General features: G+C 32.4%; 3 protein-coding genes across 4 annotated transcripts; 1 reads left to right on the top strand and 2 right to left on the bottom strand.

The window, feature by feature from the left end:
• The first annotated feature begins 1,778 nt into the window (after positions 1 to 1,778).
• On the top strand, positions 1,779 to 4,476 carry LOC129903724 (putative pentatricopeptide repeat-containing protein At5g52630). The gene is made up of 2 exons (XM_055979267.1): positions 1,779 to 1,954; positions 2,165 to 4,476. Exons 1-2 carry the CDS (start codon positions 1,862 to 1,864, stop codon positions 4,337 to 4,339), a joined length of 2,268 nt encoding a protein of 755 aa, XP_055835242.1. The 5' UTR covers positions 1,779 to 1,861; the 3' UTR covers positions 4,340 to 4,476.
• A 581-nt stretch (positions 4,477 to 5,057) lies between these two features.
• On the bottom strand, positions 5,058 to 10,850 carry LOC129902609 (CBL-interacting serine/threonine-protein kinase 8). Of its 2 annotated transcripts, XM_055977938.1 has the most exons (14): positions 10,410 to 10,841; positions 9,583 to 9,645; positions 9,378 to 9,449; positions 9,167 to 9,274; positions 9,002 to 9,076; positions 8,843 to 8,896; positions 8,569 to 8,694; positions 8,369 to 8,458; positions 6,831 to 6,950; positions 6,237 to 6,356; positions 5,866 to 5,985; positions 5,658 to 5,714; positions 5,504 to 5,578; positions 5,058 to 5,397 (listed from the first exon to the last, which is right to left on the bottom strand). In XM_055977938.1, the coding sequence occupies exons 1-14, from the start codon at positions 10,566 to 10,568 to the stop codon at positions 5,296 to 5,298; spliced, it is 1,341 nt and encodes a 446-aa protein (XP_055833913.1). In that variant the 5' UTR covers positions 10,569 to 10,841; the 3' UTR covers positions 5,058 to 5,295. The 2 variants fall into 2 exon arrangements, with proteins under 2 accessions (XP_055833913.1, XP_055833914.1); XM_055977939.1 differs by lacking the exons at positions 5,058 to 5,397; positions 5,504 to 5,578; positions 5,658 to 5,714; ... (1 more) ...; positions 6,237 to 6,356; positions 6,831 to 6,950 and adding an exon at positions 6,968 to 7,873 and having other exon boundaries at positions 10,410 to 10,850.
• A 9,517-nt stretch (positions 10,851 to 20,367) lies between these two features.
• LOC129903142 (altered inheritance of mitochondria protein 3-like) lies at positions 20,368 to 22,194 on the bottom strand. The gene has a single exon (XM_055978646.1). The coding sequence runs from the start codon at positions 22,062 to 22,064 to the stop codon at positions 20,637 to 20,639; it is 1,428 nt and encodes a 475-aa protein (XP_055834621.1). The 5' UTR covers positions 22,065 to 22,194; the 3' UTR covers positions 20,368 to 20,636.
• Between the last annotated feature and the right edge of the window lie 313 nt (positions 22,195 to 22,507).

Here is a 22,507-nt window from a genome sequence, read left to right as displayed (position 1 = left end):
TAATTTCTTCTAGGCTCGGAACTTATGAACATGTATAATTTTCACACGGATAATCCAACAGGTTATTGACGTCCATTTTATTGCAATAACTAAAATCATTATTCATGACCTCAAGTTTATGAATGAAGTTTTCATAAGTGGGTTCATTAAAAAAATGATATTTTTTCTTATGGATTTCGATTTCATCTCCATGTCTTGTATATCAAAATTAACTTTTATTGAAACTCAAAACACTCTTTAAATTAATAAATATTTATTTATCCATTAAATAATACTTATACAAAATAATAATATTGCATGGTCTACCTATATTAATTTAGTGAGATTTATTGTAATACCACTCATCAAACACAAAATAAAATAGTCCTATTTTTCTTACGAAATTATTAATAGATTCGAACTATCCTAAGGGGTCGTCTAGTTGGGAACAAGTTATCACAAAATTAATTATCTCGAAATAAGTTATCCCGGGATAAGTTATTCCACCTTGTATATGAGATAACTTATCTCATTGTTATGATATAAATGGTGGGATAAATAATCCAATAATTACCTAATACCTCCAATCAAATGCAGACATTTTATCCTGGGATTATTATAGCTTTGAGCCCATTTGGATTCAACAATTTATAAGTTGTTTTCAGCTTTTTTGAGTATTTGACTAGCCAACTTAAAGTCATTTTGTACTTAAAATAAGCCCAAAAAAATTAATTGAATCTGTTTGGCTTAGCTTATCTAAAGTAGCTTATAAGTTGTTTTCAGCTTATAAACCAAAAAAAAAAGTTTGGCTACGTTTATGAGCGGAAGGGAAGTAGAGGTAGAGGGTCCGAAGCAGAGAGGAGATCTCTGCTCTTATCGTTAATTAGGTATGCCTCTAGATCTGAATTTATACCCTAGACCAAAGGGTGCGATACCCCGAGCAGCTCTTCATACTTTGGAGTTATATAATCTCTCTAACCTTTCGATTGAGGGTATTCACCAGTAGGCTTACCTTAAGGTAAGAGGTAATCGAAAAAGGAAAAGTCGGTCCCCTTACATAGACATGCATTTATACTCACGCCAAACGACTCTGATTACTAGGGGTGGATATGGTAGGGAATATACCGAATTACCATACTATATCAAAATTTTTGATACTGTGGTTTCGATATTATGGTATTTGGTATGGTATCTGGTTTATATTTTAATTTTTTTTTATATTTAGTATGGTATTTGATATTTAGAAATACCATATCGAAATACCAAATACCATACCGAATTATATCGTTACATAAATAACTTGTATATATTATTAAAATACTACCACAACCTAGTATTAGTATGAACTAAATGTTTAGAAGTTAAAATCTTGACTACTTTATTTTGATTAAAATGTATTTTAAATGTAATAGATTGACAAAATGAGTTGTTTGTAGTTTCTTTTGAATATATGTTTCTACATGTGTAATTTTTTAGTATGATACAATTGACACTATTTTTTGAATCGTCAAAGTCATAATATTCTATTATATGAATATATATTAGTTGAAGTTAACAAACTATGGATACTAATTTATCATATTTTTTTGATAATGATATAATGATTTTAAAAATCAAATACCGAAATTACCATATCAAAATTTCAAATACCACCCCTGCTGATTACAATCTATAATTTGATAGTTCCCGCTAAGATTAACGCCCTAATCCATTTTCGCATCACCAGTGGGGTCCACAAAACTAAATCTCTACCGGTCTCCCCGGTTCCCATATAGGATTTTCAGTTCAATTTCATCCAAAGAGTAAAGATAACATTTTTTTTTCCAATTTCAGATGAAATAAAAGCAAAGAACAATGAAGTTATCTTTACTCAGTGGAATTCATGGCTTCTCTGCCTTCAGTAGTTGTGGGCAACACCCTTAAGCTTGAAAATGAATTCAAGAAAAACACAGTAACTTCTTTGTCTTTCGAAAAGGTACGTTCTTGATCCTCTTAATTACTAGTTTATTCCATTGTTGAGTCTGACGTAACGGGGCGTGGAAATAGCTTCTTGCAGAAATGACTGCTACAATAGACCTTTGTCCGGCCCTTTCCTGTGCATATGACTATTTTTTTCTTCTTTTTAATTCATGGGGTTTTTCTTTTTATAATGATTCTTCCTGTTTTCTGGTTTAATTTCTGATAGAAAAATCATAGTCCCATAAATTCGGATAAAGATTTGGAGCCATTGAATCTTGAATTCAGAGAGGCACTTTCACTGATCAAAGAAAGGAGTGAAAAAGTGGAATCAGCTTCTTATGTTCAGCTGCTGCAAGAATGTATCAAGAAAAATTCTGTTTCAGAAGCTGAAGCAATTCATGGCCACATTATCAAAATGGGTATCCATGAAGATTTGTTTCTCATGACATTTCTTGTTAATGTTTATGCTAAATGTGGGATAATGGGAAGTGCACGAAAGGTATTCGATGATTTGCCTAAAAGAAATGTTGTTACTTGGACATCTTTGATGTCTGGCTATGTTCAGAATTCGCAGCCGGAGGTTGCTATTAGCATATTCCAAGAAATGCTGGAAGCGGGTGGATTTCCCACGAATTATACGTTAGGTGTTGCGTTCAATGCTTGCTCATTGTTGGGTCATTTCGAGTTAGGAAAGCAGATTCATGCGTATGTTGTGAAGTATGAAATTGGGGATGACACAAGCATTGGCAATGCTCTCTGTAGCTTGTATTCCAAAAGTCACAATCTGGATTCTGCAGTTAAAGCATTTCAGATGATTTCTGATAAGAATGTCATCTCTTGGACAACAGCTATATCTGCCTGCGGAGACAACGGGGATTCTGCAATGGGATTAAGCCTGTTTGTTGATATGCTTTGTGCGAACGTGGAGCCTAATGAGTTCACATTTACAAGTGTACTAAGTTTGTGTTGCATAATGCAGGCTTTAAAGATGGGATCACAAATTCATTCTTTGAGCATTAAACTGGGGTATGGTTCTAATTTACGAGTAACGAATTCAATAATGTATTTATACTTGAAAAACGGGTGGATTATAGAGGCCAAGAAGTTGTTTGACGGAATGGAGACAATTAGCTTGGTTACATGGAATGCAATGATTGCAGGTCTCGCTCAACTTATGGATATCACAGAGGATGGTATGGCTGCACATTCCAACGGTTTTGAGGCACTAAACACTTTTCTGAGACTGCATCAGTCGGGGATGAAGCCTGATTTATTTACCTTCTCGAGTGTGTTGTCTGTATGTAGTAGTTTGGTTGCTTTGGAACAAGGGGAGCAAATTCATGCTCAGGTTATTAAGTCTGGGTTTTTGTCGGATGTTGTAGTGGGAACTGCCCTAGTTAACATGTATAATAAATGTGGAAGCATTGATAGGGCAAGTAAAGCTTTTGTGGAGATGTCTACACGAACTTTGATATCTTGGACGTCTATGATTACGGCCTTCGCACAACATGGGTACTCTAAACAAGCATTGCTGCTCTTTGAGGATATGAGGTTCGTAGGAGTTAGACCAAACAAGGTTACATTTGTGGGAGTTCTCTCGGCATGTAGCCATGCTGGACTGGTGAAAGAGGCATTGACATACTTTGACATGATGAAAAAAGAGTACAAAATTAAACCCGTGATGGACCATTATGCATGCTTGATTGATATGTTTGTGAGGTTAGGGAGGATAGATGAAGCTTTTGATTTCGTCAAGAAGATGGATTTTGAACCTAACGAGTTTATATGGTCACTTCTAATAGCGGGCTGTAGAAGCCATGGGAAATTAGAGTTAGGTTTTTATGCTGCAGAACAACTACTAAACCTGAATCCGAAAAATTCAGAAGCTTACTTCTTGTTGTTAAACATGTACCTCTCAGCTGAGAGATGGAAGGATGTTTCCAGGGTGAGAAAGCTAATAAAAGATGAACAAATCGGAAAGCTAAAGGATTGGAGCTGGATCAGCATCAGGGACAAAGTTCATTCATTTAGAACAGGTGATCAGTTGAATCCTCCATACGTAAATATAGACAATTTCTTAAGTGATTTACATGACAAAGCAAGTACAATGGGATTTGAGTTGCACACAAGTTTGGAGCTCAAAAACGAAAAAGATGATGAAGCAACTTTTCCTATTGGTCGTCATAGTGAAAAGTTAGCAGTTGCATTTGTATTGCTGAACACACCGAGTGCTGCACCCATCCGAGTTATTAAGAGTATTAGCATGTGTAGAGATTGCCACAGCTTTATGAAATTCATCTCACAGATAACTTCAAGAAAAATCATCATTAGAGATAGTAAAAGGCTGCACAAATTTGTGAATGGACATTGTTCTTGTGGCGATTTTGGCAGTCTTGTTTAATTCTTTCTCAAAGCCTCACTTACCTTAATTTCTTGATTATCATTTTTCTTGTCAAGTCTCTGTTCTTCACTGAATTTAGATCATGTAGCTCGTTATATGAAAGGAAAATCAGAAAAGTAAATAGTGGCTTATATTGAGTTCTGTACTTTTGAAATTTCCAATTGCTATATAAATTATACTCGAGGGTTGTCCTGCCATCGTTTGGATTTATGAGACACAGGTTTGATTTTTATTCTTTTTCTTGAAAAGATAATCAATGCAATGACAAAAGACCCAAAACCTGTAAACAGACAGCTCAAGGTAAGAATACACAACACATCAAAAGAACAAATTTTGTGGGAAATTTTCTCCTTTTTGTTCTTGGATCTTGGTTAATTTACGTTGACTGGGAAAATTTGAATGATTTATACAAACTTTGTCACGCCAAAACCAGTACAACAACAACTACTACTACATCTCAACCCCAAACAAGTTGGGTTTGGCCAAACCGGTAAAATTACAAAGTAGATATGCTAGCTCAAAGTATATTTTTGGCACTATCTCGTGAGGGCTAGAAATCAGTTTGATTGGTACAACGGAACACACTTTCTAAGAAATGACGTAGTTGCTAAGGCTCAAGTGTTGGGCAGAACGTGGCTTTTAATAACTATTGCCTTGGCTGTTCTAATAAATTTCATGAAACGAGAAAATTGGAAATGTTTCACAGAAGCTGGCAAAATATCATCAACTTGACAAACTCTTCTATAAAAGTAGGTATTTGTTATGTTTACTCTCTGCTCTAAGATGATAAACTGTCACCACATCAATATAATTGATACAAAACCTGGGGAAAGCGTGAAAGCCTTACCCCTCACTTGGCTCGACTATAGGAAGAGTGTACTCACTGCCTATTGGTTCAAGAAACTGTAATATTTATACAAATACAAAGTACACACAGATTCTCTAATGCTAAATTATCATCTCTTTCTACTCCGTGTTTTCGTAGCTCTTGATTTGCATGATTCATCCGGTGGCCTCCAGATTATATCCTCAAGATTGCCACAAAAGTTCTTGTAAAACTGTAAAACAGTATAGGTGTAAGCACTTGCATTATGTCGGGCACTTTTGATAAGATTAGAAGCAAAGAGAGTTTTGGATCATGTATATGTACGAGACAAAACTAACCTTGAGGAATTCACTAGCATCACCGGCTGCTTTCTGAACGTCTACCATGAAAAATGTAGGAGCAACTTCGAAAATCTATTGAATAATAAAATATTAGCTAGCACACAAAGAGTGCCACACAGATTGAACCAACTTTGGAAAGATGTAAACTTGCCTCCAGTATTACAGAGAAATGTGAAGTCTTGTTCACGGAGAGACCTTCTACTCTCATCTGAGACGTACAAGCACAAAAGAAGACTTACCTTAGGAATTCTCCAAGAAAATTGCAGCATAGAACTTAAGGGAAAGAAAAAAGAATACTAGTGAACCCAAGTGATTAAGCTTGAGATGCCCATTATTAATAAGAAAAGGTACTTGTCTACCTTAAAATTACGGATATGGGTCTTGAAACCCATGGACTGGGCCACAACTTCCATACTTGATAAAACAACTTTTGCTGGTTTCTGCGTTAGGAAGCGTGTTTGATGATGCTTCATTGAATCCTGTAAATCCAGTATCCACATTTCACTTATCTAAGTTCAAGACTAGCACCTTAATAATGACAAGCAACTAACAAGGCTATGGGGGTAAACTGAAAATGTGAAGCAAGATGTGCCTCTTTTCTTTGCTCCAACTCAGGACTAGTTGATATATATGTTAATGGACTATATTTAAATCTGATCTATATGAAAGAGAAAAACAACGAGAGCCCCGTTGTGAATGATCAAATTGGTAGAAGTTATAGAATCAATACCTGCCCGCGGTCAAACAATATCGATAAGTTCAATCCTTGAGAGAGAATAATAAGGTCAAACGCATTTAGAGCCAGAGGCCCAGCATCCACATTGTCACATTGCTCGTTGGTTGCTTCCTCCTATAAAACATTACAACATGCCATAAATTAGGGGAAAACAAAGAAAATAAACAGTCAATAACCAGAACCTCCATGGAATACTTTTCATCATACCAAACACTACCAGAATTCCTATCAAATTGAACTTTCTTTCATTTTTTGGAGCATATCCTCCGTTTCTCCACACAAAAAAGTTCAGAAAGAATCTAAATAACGCAAACAGTAACAATGAACACGCCTTCACAAAACTATTCCATCATCTAAATCCAAGTGATAGCCCCAATATGTTTTCTTACTCAACATTAAACAATAACATTCTCAACTTAATGATAACAGGACTTTCAACTTGAGCAACAAACAAGTACAAACTGATGCTTCAGCCAGCTACTTAACAGCTTCCCACCAAGCAAGCCTTGGCAAAAATTTCACTTAAAATCCTAGTTCAACATCAAAATGTTTTATATAGCAAAAGTAGCAATTCAAAGTTTCACCAACCTCATCATCAAAAGCTGCATTGATATCATCCAAATTGACATCTTCATACTCCATGACTTTGACAGGATCATAATTTTTCCTAAACCACTCATCATTACGGATCTCTTCAATCCGAATACGCTGAACAAAATAGAGGAAATACTAAGTAATAAAACACTGTAAGAATATGTTAGCTTTTGTAAAAGACTAAATTTATCTTCATGGTCAACATTATTGTACATCGCTTTAACCTCAACGCGGCTACTACACTCCAAAAGCAATTCTAAGGTAGAATTAATTCATGTAATAGAAAGTATAACCTACTTTAGAGAGTAAATAGCTCAAGAAGCAAGAAAAAAATTAGCATCTCACCACAGAACTTTCTAAAAGCTGCAACTTAGCAATTAGGTTATTTTGAAAAATACGCCAGGTATATATAACAGTGAAATAAAGACTTAGAGAGATCCTTTTTCCTTTTAAATTTTTTCCTTTCCTTGAAACGACCACCATCCATTATGCAATCCCCAGATGCTATCTTAACAGTTCTCCTCCTTCTGCTCTTTCCCCTCTTGTCTTCCTCAGTTGTTCTATGTCTATTGATAATTTAGTACTAAGATGGCAAGGAAATTTAAGGTCAAAATAGAAAAATTAGACAAAGAAACAAAAAAAGTGCGGAAAAAGGTCTAATGCACAAAAGAATAGTTCCAACAATTGGATACTGTCAGCAATAACGACCATACAAAGAAGAAAAATGGAAGGGGAAACCCAAAAGGAAGAAGTTGCTGGATTTCTGCTTCAGTCCATGACAATGGAGATCATCACGAAAAACTGAAATTTGAGCACGGGAATACAAGAAACGTAACAAAAATGTAGAGAAGCAAAGCAGCACAAATAGCAACAAGTTTCTTTCTTTGCTCTCTTTTCTTTTATTGTTCTTTCCACTTTCCAATGTAGAACCTGCATATTTGTTCTTTTATTTTTCTTCTATCCTTTTGCTAGATTCCTTCCATTCATTTTCCCTGTTCTTTCTCATTGGAAAGAAGCAAAACAGTAGATAGAAGCACCTATATCCACATGAACCATAAAAAAAGAGTAGTAAGGTTTAGATGAGAAGCCAAGGAGATGGAGGAGAATGAAAATAAAAGGAAGAAAAAGTAATGGAGAGTAGTATAGATAACTGGAAATTTTAATATTTGTCTGAGCACGACTTTAAGTCACATAAACATCTAGTACATATTATTTTGAGAAAATCTAGCTCTATAATAATGAAATTTGACTTATACCCCAAAAAAGAAGTGGCAAGGAGAATGCTAGAGGTAGCAAATATGGTTTAATTTATTTGAGGGGGAAGAAGAGAGGAGAAAAGGAAAAGGATTTATGCCAAAGTTCCTTTCTTGCTTCCGATTTGACAAGTTTGTTAATAAATACTACACAGAATGGATAAGTTGCAATCTGTAACAAGTCCAATGGGTAAAATATTTTGTGACGGATTAAGTTTCCAAAACAGATATTTTAAGGACATAATCTAATATGTGTACATTCTCTGATTAAGTACTCACGGTTTGAGGATTTGGGTCTAAAATTCGATGTATCAGAGATTTTGCTCCAACAGGAAACCAAGACGGGCAGGAGAACTCTGCTTTGTCAATCTGCAGAAAAATATAAACATACTTGTTGGTAACTAAACTTTGTTATAAAATAATCTTCTTTTACTGTGATGAAATGTGAAATTGTCAGCATGAAAATGCAAAGCTTCTACCTTTGCATACAGTGTAGTGAGATCAACCTCATCAAAGGGGAGATAACCTGCCATCAGAACATAAAGGATGACACCACAGGACCAGATATCAGCCACAGCACCATCATAACCTTTGTGACTAAGAACCTAATAAAAAGTTCCAACAACAAGGATGAAAAGGGACGTCTTAATCCATAATACAGTAAAGGATATATATCAATGATCAAACAACTCATTCAAAGATATACATGTACCAAAGAACTAAGAGTACTATAACGGAAGCTGCCTAACTTACCTCTGGTGCAACATAGTTGGGAGTTCCACATGTAGTCTTAAGAATGTTGACTCCCTATTAGAACATCAGCAGCAGCAGTTAGCAGCATAAAGACTTACGCCAGTATTGTTGTATTCTTGATAATAGAGAAACAAAAGGTAGTGTTTTGATGGACCTTACTTCGCCAGGTGATGCGCTAAGTCCAAAATCTGATATTTTCAGATTTCCTTGGGAATCTAGCAGAAGATTTTCAGGCTGAGCAAAGACGAAAGTGGAATTAATATTTTCATTTAAAAGCATAATAACTTATTGCTCTCTCGATTTTACTTTTCTGTTTACAAGTACCTTTAGGTCTCTATGATAAACTCCCTTGATGTGACAATAATCAACTCCATCAATCAATTGCTGAAAGTATCTACGAGACTCGGCCTCACTTAATCGTCCATGGTGGACCTACGCATACCAGAGATTATTAAAGGTGAATATATGCTCAAGTGCTTAAGAAGAATCAAAATAATCTGCATTTGTCCTTGATCCATTTTAAGGTGCGACTTACTATCTTATCAAACAGTTCACCGCCTGTGATAAATTCCAAGATAATATAGATCTTCGTGCGAGTTGCTATAACCTGACAGAAAAAATTCTTTATATCAGCAGTGCACATCAGCACAAGAAATCTCTCCAACACCAGTAACCTAAAAGTGAAACAGGCAACAAATTTCAGGAAACTGAAAGTCATCTGCACTTGTTTTGGCACATGCCTCATGCAATCGAACTACATATGGATGTCTAACAAGCTTCATTATGGATATCTCCTGCTTAATCTGCAAGATGAAAAATGCAGAAAGCTCCTATTAGAGAACCAAAAAAAGTAAATTATATTCAAATAGAAACATTGCCTCCATACCATAAGCTTGATAACTAATACCACAAACACAAGTTTACACAATTTGAATCTCTACGCACAGAAAGAAATGCCTTAGGAATTGACATTCAAAGAGAATTCTTGAAATGCTGAACTGTAATAGATTCAACTAAAGTAGGAACTGTTAGCTAGCAGCAATTTATACACATTGGCAAAAATGATCTACAAACTAACTCGAATCTGTTCATCAGAGTTCAGATAGCATCATTAACCTACAGGTCTTTCATTTTTCAGCAGAATCAACATTTTTTCTATTTATGAAGGGGACTCATATAACAAACAGTGTCCTCTCAAATGCTTTGCAGGCTCACAAATTGGCGTAATCCCGCATTCATGATGGCATAGTCAATTAACTAACATCCTAAACAACAAGTAAAAGCCACTCTATTTTAGCTCAACAATTAACTAAAATTTCAAGTAGGTTCATAAATTGATCTAAAAAGGGAAGAGTCAACTTATCACATTTATTAATAGAAAACTTATTCCATAAATTCAACAATATCAAAAGGCTTACAACAAGTCAAAGTGAGCATTTACAAAATGCAAATTTAACTAGTTACTCTATAATCTTAAGCTTCATCCATGGATTATCCAGTTGCAATGGGGGTTTTCTCATTCTTCAAATACCCAATTCAAAAAAAAGGGGGAAAAACAAACACCCACCTGGTCAACCATCTTGTGCTTGATGATAGTGCTTCGATCGAGTACTTTCATGGCGACACTTTCACCTGTCTCAGTATTTTGAGCAAATTTAACCTTAGCAAATGTTCCTTCTCCAATTGTCCTTCCAACTTCATACTTCCCAACTTTCCTTATCACCATTTCTTCTTCTTCTTCTTCTTCAACAACAACAACAAGAATCAACACCCCTTTTTCTTCTTCTTCTTGTTCCTCTTACCTCAACCCATTTTTTTTCTCTTTCAAGAAAGCATATAGGGCTTGACGAACAAGATTTTGGCTATTTCCCAATCTGTATGGCTTCTATTACTATTTTTAACTAATAAAGCAAAGGGATGGGAATTGTTGAGGGAAAAAGGAATAGGTACTGTGAGAGAGTTGAAAATGAAAAAGGAAGCTATAATAAGAACGGGGAAAAAGTGATTTGGGATTTGGAATACTTGAAAGTAGTTTTGTGGGGTTTTATCTTTTATATATCCTGTTGAAACTTTGAAATTAATCCAACTAAAGGTCTGAGTCCTCGATACAAATTTGTTTTTGTTAAAAAGCATTTTATCTTTTATGTAAAAAAATTTAGTTCAATTTTAAGTTTAATCGGACTTCAATAACGATACTAAACAACAGGTGAGAAATTTTTAAAATTTTTTACAAGTATTTAACATATATTTTACTCTTTTTTTTTGAAAAATTTTAAAAATTGATTTGGGCCAACTTTGAAAAGTTAAAAACATTTAAAAATTAATAATATAAAATTTATAAACAAACTATGTATTCAAGATTTTTGTTTGGTAAGGTAGGAATGACAAGTAATAAGATAAATTGGAGAAGTGGTAGTCGTTGAAAAGGAGAGATATAATTAGTGGGGAATGCACCACTTGAAAATGATGCCTCTCCTTTCCTTTTTTAAAAAATTAGGCTGAATACATAATTTATTCCCAAATTTATTTTCTGTTACATTTTCCTTCTAAATAGGACATTTTTTTCACATTATAAAATTATGGTAAAAAGCACATTACTATTGTATTTGCTTAATTTTTGAAAACAAATAATTTTAATTTCAATTTATTTATTTTATTTTATTTTTAATTTGTGTAGAAAGATAGTTCTTTCTTAATTTGGTATTCCAAATCTTTATTTCAATAATATATCACATGATATGTTATTTATATATATATTTTTAAAAATATTTTATTCCTCTTTAATTAGATATTTTGAGGTCGAATGAGATCACTTTCATTTTTAATAGGATGCACTTTAATCATTGCCAAGTTACTTTACAGATGGTTTACATCTATCTTGGACTCTTTATTTTGTTAAAATCCAATACAGAATGAATTCTTCTTAATTAATGTATAGGAAAAAAAATCGAGTCTAGTAAAAGGACAAATCAGATCGTGATACATGATTAAATTAAGATGGAATAAATGGTTGTTATAACTTGAGGAAATTTGAAAGGATTTTTTTTGGTGTGATCTGAAATAATTTAGCATCAATCCGTATAAAAAGATAATTCGATGCATTAAAGCTCTGATTTCATAGAAGCCTAGCTGACCTTTTTCCGGGAGAAGCTACCTTATCGTTCGACATTCTCGTAATGACTCTTGGAAAGATAAACAATTAAGAGCCCGTTTGGAGCTCTTTTTTAGCTTTTGGACGTGTTTGCCTAATGTTAACTTTAAACCATAAAGTTCTTAAAGCAGTCAAAAATGAAAAATTAAGATTCCTAACTTTTTTTTTCTAAGTGCTTAAAGTCATTTTTTTGACCATATAAATTACTTTTATATCTCTTATATTTTAATTAAATTCTCAAACTACTTTTTTTATTCTTTTAACCCTAAAATTCACATCATTTTCCTCATTTAAGCACTTTTCTCCAAACACTCAATTGATTATTTATAAAAATAACTTTCAGCACTTCAAAATTCTAAAAGCACTTTATACATAAAAGTTACTTTTTTTAAGTCATCCAAACAGACTCTAATATCCCCAATCAGCTTTAAGCATAGCATCAGAGCAAGTGACGATTCGACTTTTTTAGCCTATAAAATTGAGAGTCCGGTCAGAAGAATAAAGGACATCTTATCTTTTCTTAGAATCTCCATGAAAGAAGGCTCTCCTTCTCCTCATTGATATTTTTCTTTTTTCTTCTAGCAATATATATTCTTGTACTGGTTCCCCATCTTCATGTTTTGGTCCAAAGAAATGAATTTGATTGACTTTTAACTCACTTGTCTTTATTTTTTTTACATAAAAAATTTACTATTTTTCTGAAATAATTAAAACTTGAAAGAAAATTTACTTTGTCGGCATTATAGTAAACAGTGGGAGAGGTAAATTATGAAAAAAGAACATTCAATCTTGACCATCCTATATAAAATTATTTGAACTTTCTTTCTGTGCCTGGTTTAAAAACAAATATACCAAGGACAAAGAGGGGCATACTTAAAAAATTAAAGCGTTTCATCTCTAATAGTACTGTTAATTTCTTTAGATAATACAGTATGCAAAGTGATGTTATCGAATTTATCTAAACTCAATATTTTTTTATATAAATTATATATTTATGTGTAAGAATTTACAAAATACAACAGATAATAAATATAAACTTATAACTTTTCAATAACAAAAACTTAAAAAAGAATTAAATTTATAAATTTTAAATCTATATAATAGAACTCAACAAGAAGTGGAATAATTTGAAAAACAAAATTTCCTTGTCCTTAGAGGAAGGTAGCACAAGTGAGCTAAATGATTTAAAAGGCATAAATTTCCTTGTCGTTGAAGGAAACTTCTTATTAATTAGAGGGACAAGTGTAGTTTGTCTTGTTTTTCAACAATAAGCATGTTTGTGGTACGTTTTTTATATGAGACGTCAAAATCCAAGAAGATGAGCTACAAAGTTTTGTCCACTTTTCTCTTGGCTCATATGTCCATTCAAACATGAAAATTAATGCTTACTTTCCTTGGTTCAATAATATTTATTCACTTTTAATTTTGTATATTTCTTAAGAAATCATAAATAAAAAGATAATTTTATCATTTTACTCTTTAAATATAATAATTATAATTTCTTAAAAAATATAACAGGAAAATGACTATAATTAATGATAAGGGTAAATTAGAAATTAAGTGTAAAATTATTTTTTAAATTCATAAATTGAACAAATATTATTGGACGTCTATTTTTAATATAGTGGACAAGTAAATATGGAGAGAGAGTATTTACTTTTTTTTTTTATTGTAAGCAACTTCATTATGTTACTTTCATAATTTGTTTTAAATGTTCATATGATATCACTATATTATTTACGATTCAACACGAAAAAATCAAATCCCAAAAAACTCTATATATAGTAGGATAAATAGAAAACTTTGCTAGATTATGAGCTAACATCCATATTCGAGAAGTATATAAAATGTTGATTTCTAATAAATCATTTTTTTACTTTAACAAAAATTAAAATTAAAATTCTATTTTTAAATTAAATAAGAAGAAAGTTTTATTTTTAAATACATACGGACATCATGAAAATGCACACATAAAAATATTTAAGGTAAAGAAGATAAAAGTTTTATTTTAAGAATGAATATTGAATAATTAAAGCTTGCAAAGAAAATATAAAAAACTAAATAAAGTGAATGATATTTTTGTAAAGAAACAATCTATTTTTTAAAATTTATGCAATGCATATTATTTTGAATACAACAAACCAAACACTCAATAAAAATTAATCTCAGCATTACTTATTCCATCTTAACTAATGTCAATATAATTTATCTCATCATAACTAATCGCATCATAACTTGTATTCAAATCAAATGAACATGTGGAGTACTAAACTTTTAATGAGTGCTAATAATTATGGTAATTATCGAAGTTTTAGGCTAATAAATACCGGTGAGGCTCTATATATAGTCTCTATTCTCCGGACTCCGGTACATTCAATAATTGAAACTATCATCATTTCGTGGATTTTATTAAGACTAATCGAGTGTGGATAAGATTGGACTATATATATATATATATATATATAAGGTAGTGCTTCTATTGTATAAAAATAAAAAATAAAAAACTGTAAAGTGGTAGCAACTATCAGGCAACACTAATATTGAAAGCTTGTAATATATATAGTTTTAGAGAAGTGGAGATACGATGTCTCCCATAGGTCAATTAATTATGTGTTGGTAATAATTAGACAACTATTGATCAGTGGTAAAATCATATTTTTTATTAAAGGGTTCAAATATAAAGGAGCCTAAGTTCAAATTAAAGGGGTTCAATACCATCATATATATATATATATATATATATATACATAAATATTAATTTTAATCATTCATAAATAAATAATGTAATTTTTCATTGAAAAAAATTTGAATGAACTTGTCAATATATATATATATATACATAAATATTAATTTTAATCATTCATAAATAAATAATGTAATTTTTCATTGAAAAAAAATTGAATGAATTTGTCAACTCTAACTAACTTTGCCCGCGCTGCATATGTCTACAATTCATCATCATCCACATATGTGTTTTCTACCTGTTTTAATACATAGTCAAATCTATAAATACATCAATCTGTTGCTTATTTATAAAAAAATAAACTAAGGTTTAAGGAATAAGGATTTTTCAAACCATGAAACATGGGATATTGTTAAATGTAACACCAGTAATCCAGGAAGAATGCGACGTTTCAGCGCATTCATGAACAAAATAAAATAATATTTACAATAAATTATTAAACTTATGCAATATTAATAAAGGATTGGACAATCATAGTGCATAAAACAATATAATTAGGTCTTGATAAGACTGACAATAAGTGACTGCAGCACCAAACTATATTATATTGTTGATTTTCTTCGCATAAACGTAACATCCACAACAACACGCCACAATTATGTTGCCATTGCCACAAATAATAATAGTACTTACTAAATATTAAAGAATGCTAAGTCAAGTTGTCAATCAGTAACTTCTGCACTTTTTTTTTAATTTATTTTTATAATTTTGGTGTTTGAATCAACTTTTACATCTCTCGACGAACTAATTTTACGGGTTATCTGTCACCTTAGATGCATCACCAGCAACTTCTGGACTTTTTTTAATTTATTTTTATAATCGTGATGTTTATATCAACTTTTACATCTCTTGACGAACTAATTCTACAAGTTACCTGTCACCTTAAATGCATCACCAGCAAATATCATATAACTCTATCCATTAATACTAAAACAAATAAAAAGAAATCACTTGATATTATTATCCTGATTTTATATCGCACTGTTGATAAGTAATTTCTGCACTTAATTAATGCCACCTGTCCCATTACTTTCATATTATATCAGTGGGGTCAAAATTTATTAATTTTGTGGTCCTACCAATATTACTTGTAGGAAAATATCATCTTGGATCATCGAAGGGACAATTTTCAAAATAGTTGACTTTTAATCTCGGTTTCTAATTTGGGATACATTCAAAACTTTATGATTAACAATAATATATTTAGTCTAATTTTACAAGTAAAATTTGAAAAGGATAATATGGATGCAACCTTGCATGTCCTTGGAGCCGTACCACCAAGAAGAAGATGAAGGAAATCTTTGTCTTGTAAAGATAGAGATGTTATTTTTGAATTTTGATAGACCCTCGGCTCATAAATTCAAAAGTTTAAGCCAATAAAAAAAAGAGTATTACCAAATTTAATATGCTTTTGTAAGACTCTGTGCATGCATTCAACTAGACAACTATATATTTCAAGCTGAATGGGATGAGTGCAGATAGCTAAAAATAGAATTGGGATATTGATATTTATATACAATTCTAAGTATTTATTGGCATATTATTCAATAAGAAAATACAAGAGAAATCAATTGTTCAGATTAGCTGGATTTAGGGCCCATTAAAGCAATAGCCCAAGGAAGACTGCAGCATAACAGGCCCAATATTATATCCATGACCGTCATATATCGTGTTTAATTCAATAAAGCCCAGCGAGGTTTTTAAGACAAATCTTCCTCCTATAATTCTCCCAAATTTCACTTATTCTGAATACCGTCTTTGTTAATTGACTTAACCGCAATACTTGTTCAAAGAAGGGACAAATTAAAAGAGTTTCAATAAACATTACGTTCTGTTTGAACCTTTTAAGGGATACACTTCGATTAATTATTTTATTTGCAAATGAAGAAATTAAAATAAAATATTACGAGGACCAAAACAAATTGGAGTAGTTCCTATCAACTTTTTGTATTTTTGTTACAAAGAAAAGGATGAACAAAAAAAAACTAAAAAGATCTATTCAGATTTTGAAGCAAGAAAAAGATGGCGACAATTCAAATTAACATTATAGAAATCATTTTCATGAGAGAGACAGAGACGTATTACATGTGTCAAACTGTCAATAATTCGCATCGCCGGCATATTAATGATTTCGTTATTATTTGTTCTCATTCTGTGTGTGAGTGTCATGATCCATTGAGTTGAAATGTTGCATTAAGACCAATTAAAATGAATCGTATTAATAATTAATAATTATTTAATTGAGCTGTATTAGAACAGATCAAAACTAAAGATATTAATAAATGAGTGAACTATTATTTTGTCCAATCTTAAAAATAATTCCTTAAAAACTTAAATAAATTAAATATAAATATATTTTTATGAACTAATTTTCATTTTGCTAGGAAACATTGATTGGGCATTGAGGAATGTAAGGTAGAAAAGGGCGTCCGTTGGGTGAGAAAAGGAAAGAAGAGTTTGGCATCTTACCCTTTTGGCTAGGGAATTGTAGAAGAGTTTGGCATCCTACCTTTCCAATATTTTTACTTGTCCACTATATTAAAAATAAATATTCAATTTTATTTATTTAATTTTAATATCAAATTTTTTTAATCACTCCTGATTAATTCTTATTATTAACTACAATAGATTTCTCAATGCATTTTCAAAACATTAAATTTTATTACTCCATGTAGTTTATATTAAATACTTCCTTCATCTCATATTAGATGAGCATCTTATTGATCACTTACTAAATTAAGATATCATTAATTAAATTTCTTTTATTCTACCCTTACAATTAATATGACCTTTTGAATGTAAAAAATTCTCAATACTAACTATTTCTATACTCTATATATATTGCATTGATATAAACAAAGGGCAAAATGGTAAATTCTTCCAATGTATTAATTATTACTTAATCACTGTGTAAAGTTGAAAGTGTCCGTCTAATATGAACGGAAGGAGTATATTGTTGGGATATGACATATCTCTTAAGAAAAATATTTAAGGTCAACTATTTATCACTATTACGCTTTTGATTATTTCAAAATTAGTCTCCTAGAAAATGTAAAGTAGTTAAAAAATAAGAATCTCATTAGATGAAATAGTGAACATGAAAAACAGTTTCAATAATTTTCTTGAATTTTAAAAAAAATTCACTTATTTTAAACTATACAAAAAAATGCCTACAATTCACTTAATACGGACAAGAGTGAGTATATTTGAAGGGTGATATAGTAATTATTCTATTTGTTGCTACTTAATAATGTTGGGTGTTTGCCCTGACTTTCCTAGTATAATTGGATTTATCTTTTTCTAAAAAGAAAAAACACAAAATCGTCATATCTGGCTAGTATTTTTTCTTGTAGGAAAATGTTTGACTCTATAAACAGAGGTTCACTCCTTCTAATTTGACAGCATTTACAATATAGTCATAGGGGCTTTAAGAGTTTTGTGTAGGGAGAAACGGTAAGACACAAGTGTTACGTTAACATTTGGGGGAAGAACCTCTTTGTATTCTGGGTGAATTGTGTGAGGTTATTTCTCTAAATATTTTGTACTCTCATATTTATAGTGGATTGCTTATTTTTTTTTTTGTGGATGTAGGTTGATTGACTGAACCACGTTAAATATTTACATCACTTTTGGTATATTTTTCGTTTGTCTTCTTACTCATGATCAATCGAGGTTTACTTTGCTAGCTTTCGCATGTCACTCGATTCTTTTAGTCCTAACAGAGAAGTGTGTCAGTCAATACTCGACAAGTAAAAATGGACGAAAGAAGTAGTTTCCAAACAAATCCTAAATATATTGGGCTTAGCCATACCTTAAGAGTTGGAATTTTTTTCTTCTCATAATTGGAGTTGGCATCTCCAAACAATTATTCAGTGAAACGATCCTTTAATCAGTAAACTCTGCCTAGCACTAGAATTGATTGACCTTATACAAGAAGAATAATAATCAAATTCTTCTTCTAGGACAGACTTTAGTGAAGTATCCTTTTTTTATTTATTCCCTTTTCATATATACACTTTAAATAAAAAAGGGTCAAGTTTTTTAAGCTGAGAAAAAGTTTGATCAGCGAACTCCAGACCAACAAAATATGCTTACATATATCCTACATTTGCCATACATATTGTTAACCTTAAATCATATATATATATATAAATTTGTGACACAGCTCAAAGCTAGAGCAAACTATCATATATTAAAAGACATCCAGCATATCGAGACATAAGATCTAAATATTGGTTAGTATATCGTGAATATAAAATTAAACAAAAGGCTGAACAATTAAAAAAGATTTTAGAAGATTATCTAAAGATAGTATATATATATATATATTCTCTCTTTTAGTCCAATCAGATGAAAGTGATGTATGATAAATAGGACAAATTAAATTAAATAATGGTGAATACCATACTATATATCATCATCATGCATTTTGGTGTTCGTTAGTCAACAATAGTGGCCTTGTTTCATATTCCTAGCTAGCAAATGGAGTAGCACAATTGCGGTGGAGTGATAGGAGTCGTTCACGTTAATTATAAGATTGATTTGCTCTGAGGGGTTTTAAATTCGAATTTTGGATATAATTTTTTTTATTGAGAGCCTCAACTCCCAATGCCTCTACTTTGGTTAATAAAATAAAATGATCCTAAGTATATCATCTAAATTTAGTTAAAGCTTTAATACGAACTTCAATCGCTAGATGAATTATTTTTTTAAAAAAAAAAAAAAGAAGAAAAGGAGTAGCACAATGCTAAATGATTCCATTAGTTATACTGAAGTACCTCTTTTCATTGCTTCAATATGAAGCATTCTCTTTAATTAGGCATCAATTTTATGCTGACTTTCTCTTTGGATTTTTATGATTTTTCAATCACAAGTGGCTCTTCAAACTCCTTCCACCTTCAATTGCCCGTTCACTTAAAACAAAGTTGCCATTGGAAAATGGTGACTCATGCTGAAAAATAGAATGTCGCTGCGTTATGATTTTTATATCTAACTTAATGTCAAAAATTAACTTCGAAAATTTAAACTATACTAAGAAGTTTATTCATATATTAAGTAATTGATGTGAGACTATTCACAATTTGTTAGGTCGCAATCATATCATCTTTTTGGAATAATGTTTTCCAATGTAGTAGTTATTTGGTACCCTTTTATTTCTTTCCTAGGTATAGAAAGGAAGAAAAGTAAAAAAAACTAAAAAACAAAACAAAACAAAAAAACTACGATAGTTACTAAGTAATCGATTAATTACTTTTTTCAATAATAAAGCTTTTGAAAAACAGAACTCCATATAGATGCTTCTTTGAAAATTTTAGTAGAATCAGACAAGATTGAAAGTGCTTTATATCTACGCCGAACTTGTTTGGTCATTAGTCTCTTACATAGGAATATTAATTTAATATTGAATCAGCTCAAAATTATACTTTTCACATGTAAGATAACATCAATATTCTACCTATGATAAAATTTGGGGTAATTTGGAATAGAGTCATGACGTTTGCTTTATGAGTTAATTAAGAAATGAAATTATATTTTTAAAATCAATTATACAGTTTAATATGATAGTAAATATTTAATTCAAACGGCATAATTAACTCCGCTCATTATTGTTTGAGGATGTCTGTGCTCATGTAAACATCAATTAACAATTAAGTGCGTCATATTATCCGTGTTTAGTTTCTTGAACTTGGTTTAGACTTGTGCTTAATCAACATCAGTTACTAATAATCTTTCACTTGCATATCCCAATCCCACGAAACAGTACATAGAAAAACATTTCCAAAAAAAGTTACTAAACACACATGACACGACCATAAGCCCGCCGCAAAGTTAATAAAATCCTATTTTTTTCACTTAAGTAAAAATTAACTCAAAAGCAAGAAAGAAATTAAGGATAAACTTCAAGGCTTGCCAACAATTCTACCATCTGGATTCAACGCGCCGCCACTCTGCCTACCATCAACCGCCGCGGCGGCCACCGCTGGATGCTGCATTTGCTGTTGCATAACACCCGCCGGTGCAGTATAATAAACCTGTCTCCCTACACTATCATACCCAACTTGTGTATATGTTGGCTCCGGCGGCGCGTGTGGCCGTACCATCCCCATATTTTCCGACGTGTAAGCTCCTCCCATCTTCGGCTGTTGAATTGTTGGTTGCGGAGGAACTCCGCCGTACACCGGCTGTTCCCTGTAAACCTCTGGCATCACGCGCTGCATGCCGTAATAAGCCTGACCACCCACTTGACTAGTCACCGGTCGCATAGCCGGAGTTTGATAAACTCCGGAGGGCGTTTGAACTATATATACAGGTTGTTCAGTTTGCACTGCTGAAGCAGGGTATGGTCCACTAGTCATATGACGTTCCGGCCAGAAGTTGGCCGGATTCGTCACCGGCACCGCCGCCTGTTGCGGCGGCGGCGGAGCTTTTTGCTGATAGTATTCTCCTGGATACACTCTAGGAATAGATTCCTCAATCTTTCTGTTGTACATAGCTTGTTCTTGGTTAGAAATATGCTGCTGCAACCTTTGCATTTCATGAACCTGTCTCTGATAATCCGCCGGCGAGATTACATTATCTCCGATGATATGCCGGTCTTCCGATCCCGCATCGGAACCACCATGAAATTCCTTGGCAAAAACCTCCTGCACCGGCGGTGGAGGAGTTGGGTCTTGTAGCTTCACCGGTGGAGGTTGTTGTTGAACTTGCCCTTTATCCAACCCAAACAGAAAATCAGGATTATTCGCCGGCGACGGCGCCGACGAAACAGCCGTCGGAGAATTCACATCCAAATTCTGCAACTGAACAGAATTCAACGCATCAACAAACCACTGACTCTCAGTTTTCGAGTCAGTTGAACCGAAATTACTAGTCGCCGGAGTAGTCAACGGGAATAAAAACAACCGGAGCCTCGCCGGTTTAGCAGGTCCCCGATAAAGCCGATCATATTCAAGCATCATATGTTCTAAATCTTCATCGTTAGTTACTGAAATCAAAGCATCAAGGTCTTCACCAGGTAACTGATACTTAAAGCAAACATCACAATCAGAAATAGAGGAAAGCTTAGCAACAAGATTGGAAAATCTGATATTCCGATCAACGGAGAGAATTTTAGTTTCACCAGCGACGTAAGCTAGCTGATTATCATGGGGTCTAGGGAGTATTTTTCCGCCATAACTGCACATGAATTTGACTTTGTAATTTGAATTAGAAGAAGGTGGTTGATCATCCCATGAAGCGTTTTCACAGTCAATTTCACGGGAACGTGGGGATGAATTTACAGAATCTGGATATGAAGAATAAGAGTACTCCAAGGATTGATTAGCCATTATTGTTGAGAATTTTGGTTTTTATTTTATTTTTATCTGTACTGTGTTACAAAGAAATGGAAAAATTTAGAGAAGCCATGGGAGCTATTAAGGTAGGAAAACAGGGCAGAGAAATAGGAGGGGCTGGATTTCATTTTTACGAGTTCAGGTGGGTCCACTTGGAATAATTATTTATCATTAATTACATATTCTTCGAATTATTTTTAAAACATAATAGTAAACATTAATTAATAGGAGCGGGATAGAATAGTCATGTCAATTTTTTTTAATGGACATGTCAAATCTAAATATGACAAATTAAAAATGAATAGAAAATATATTCAATATGATCTTAGGTCTCGATTGAGTGTATTAGAAAAATAATTCATGATTAATTGTATATATTATTAGTTACCTTGTTTAGTATATATTCTTAATCTACACTTTAATGTATATTGAGGTGT

The sequence above is a fragment of the Solanum dulcamara genome, chromosome 9 (genome assembly GCF_947179165.1).
Source record: "Solanum dulcamara chromosome 9, daSolDulc1.2, whole genome shotgun sequence".
NCBI lineage: Eukaryota > Viridiplantae > Streptophyta > Magnoliopsida > Solanales > Solanaceae > Solanum > Solanum dulcamara.
The sequence above is the reverse complement of the archived record's forward strand: the minus strand, read 5'-3'. Positions and strand labels throughout refer to the sequence as shown.

What these genes read in the sequence shown, in the direction of transcription:
- LOC129903724 (XM_055979267.1), top strand. Translation starts at nt 1,862, where the DNA reads ATGGCTTCTCTGCCTTCAGTAGTTGTGGGCAACACCCTTAAGCTTGAA. An exon ending in CTTCTTTGTCTTTCGAAAAG is followed by an intron (nt 1,955 to 2,164) that starts GTACGTTCTTGA and finishes AATTTCTGATAG; the next exon opens with AAAAATCATAGTCCCATAAA.
- LOC129903142 (XM_055978646.1), bottom strand. Translation starts at nt 22,064, where the DNA reads ATGGCTAATCAATCCTTGGAGTACTCTTATTCTTCATATCCAGATTCT.
- LOC129902609 (XM_055977938.1), bottom strand. Translation starts at nt 10,568, where the DNA reads ATGGTGATAAGGAAAGTTGGGAAGTATGAAGTTGGAAGGACAATTGGA. An exon ending in GTGAACTGTTTGATAAGATA is followed by an intron (nt 9,275 to 9,377) that starts GTAAGTCGCACC and finishes TGGTATGCGTAG; the next exon opens with GTCCACCATGGACGATTAAG. An exon ending in ATGCAGCTTTTGATGATGAG is followed by an intron (nt 6,357 to 6,830) that starts GTTGGTGAAACT and finishes AATGTTTTATAG; the next exon opens with GAGGAAGCAACCAACGAGCA.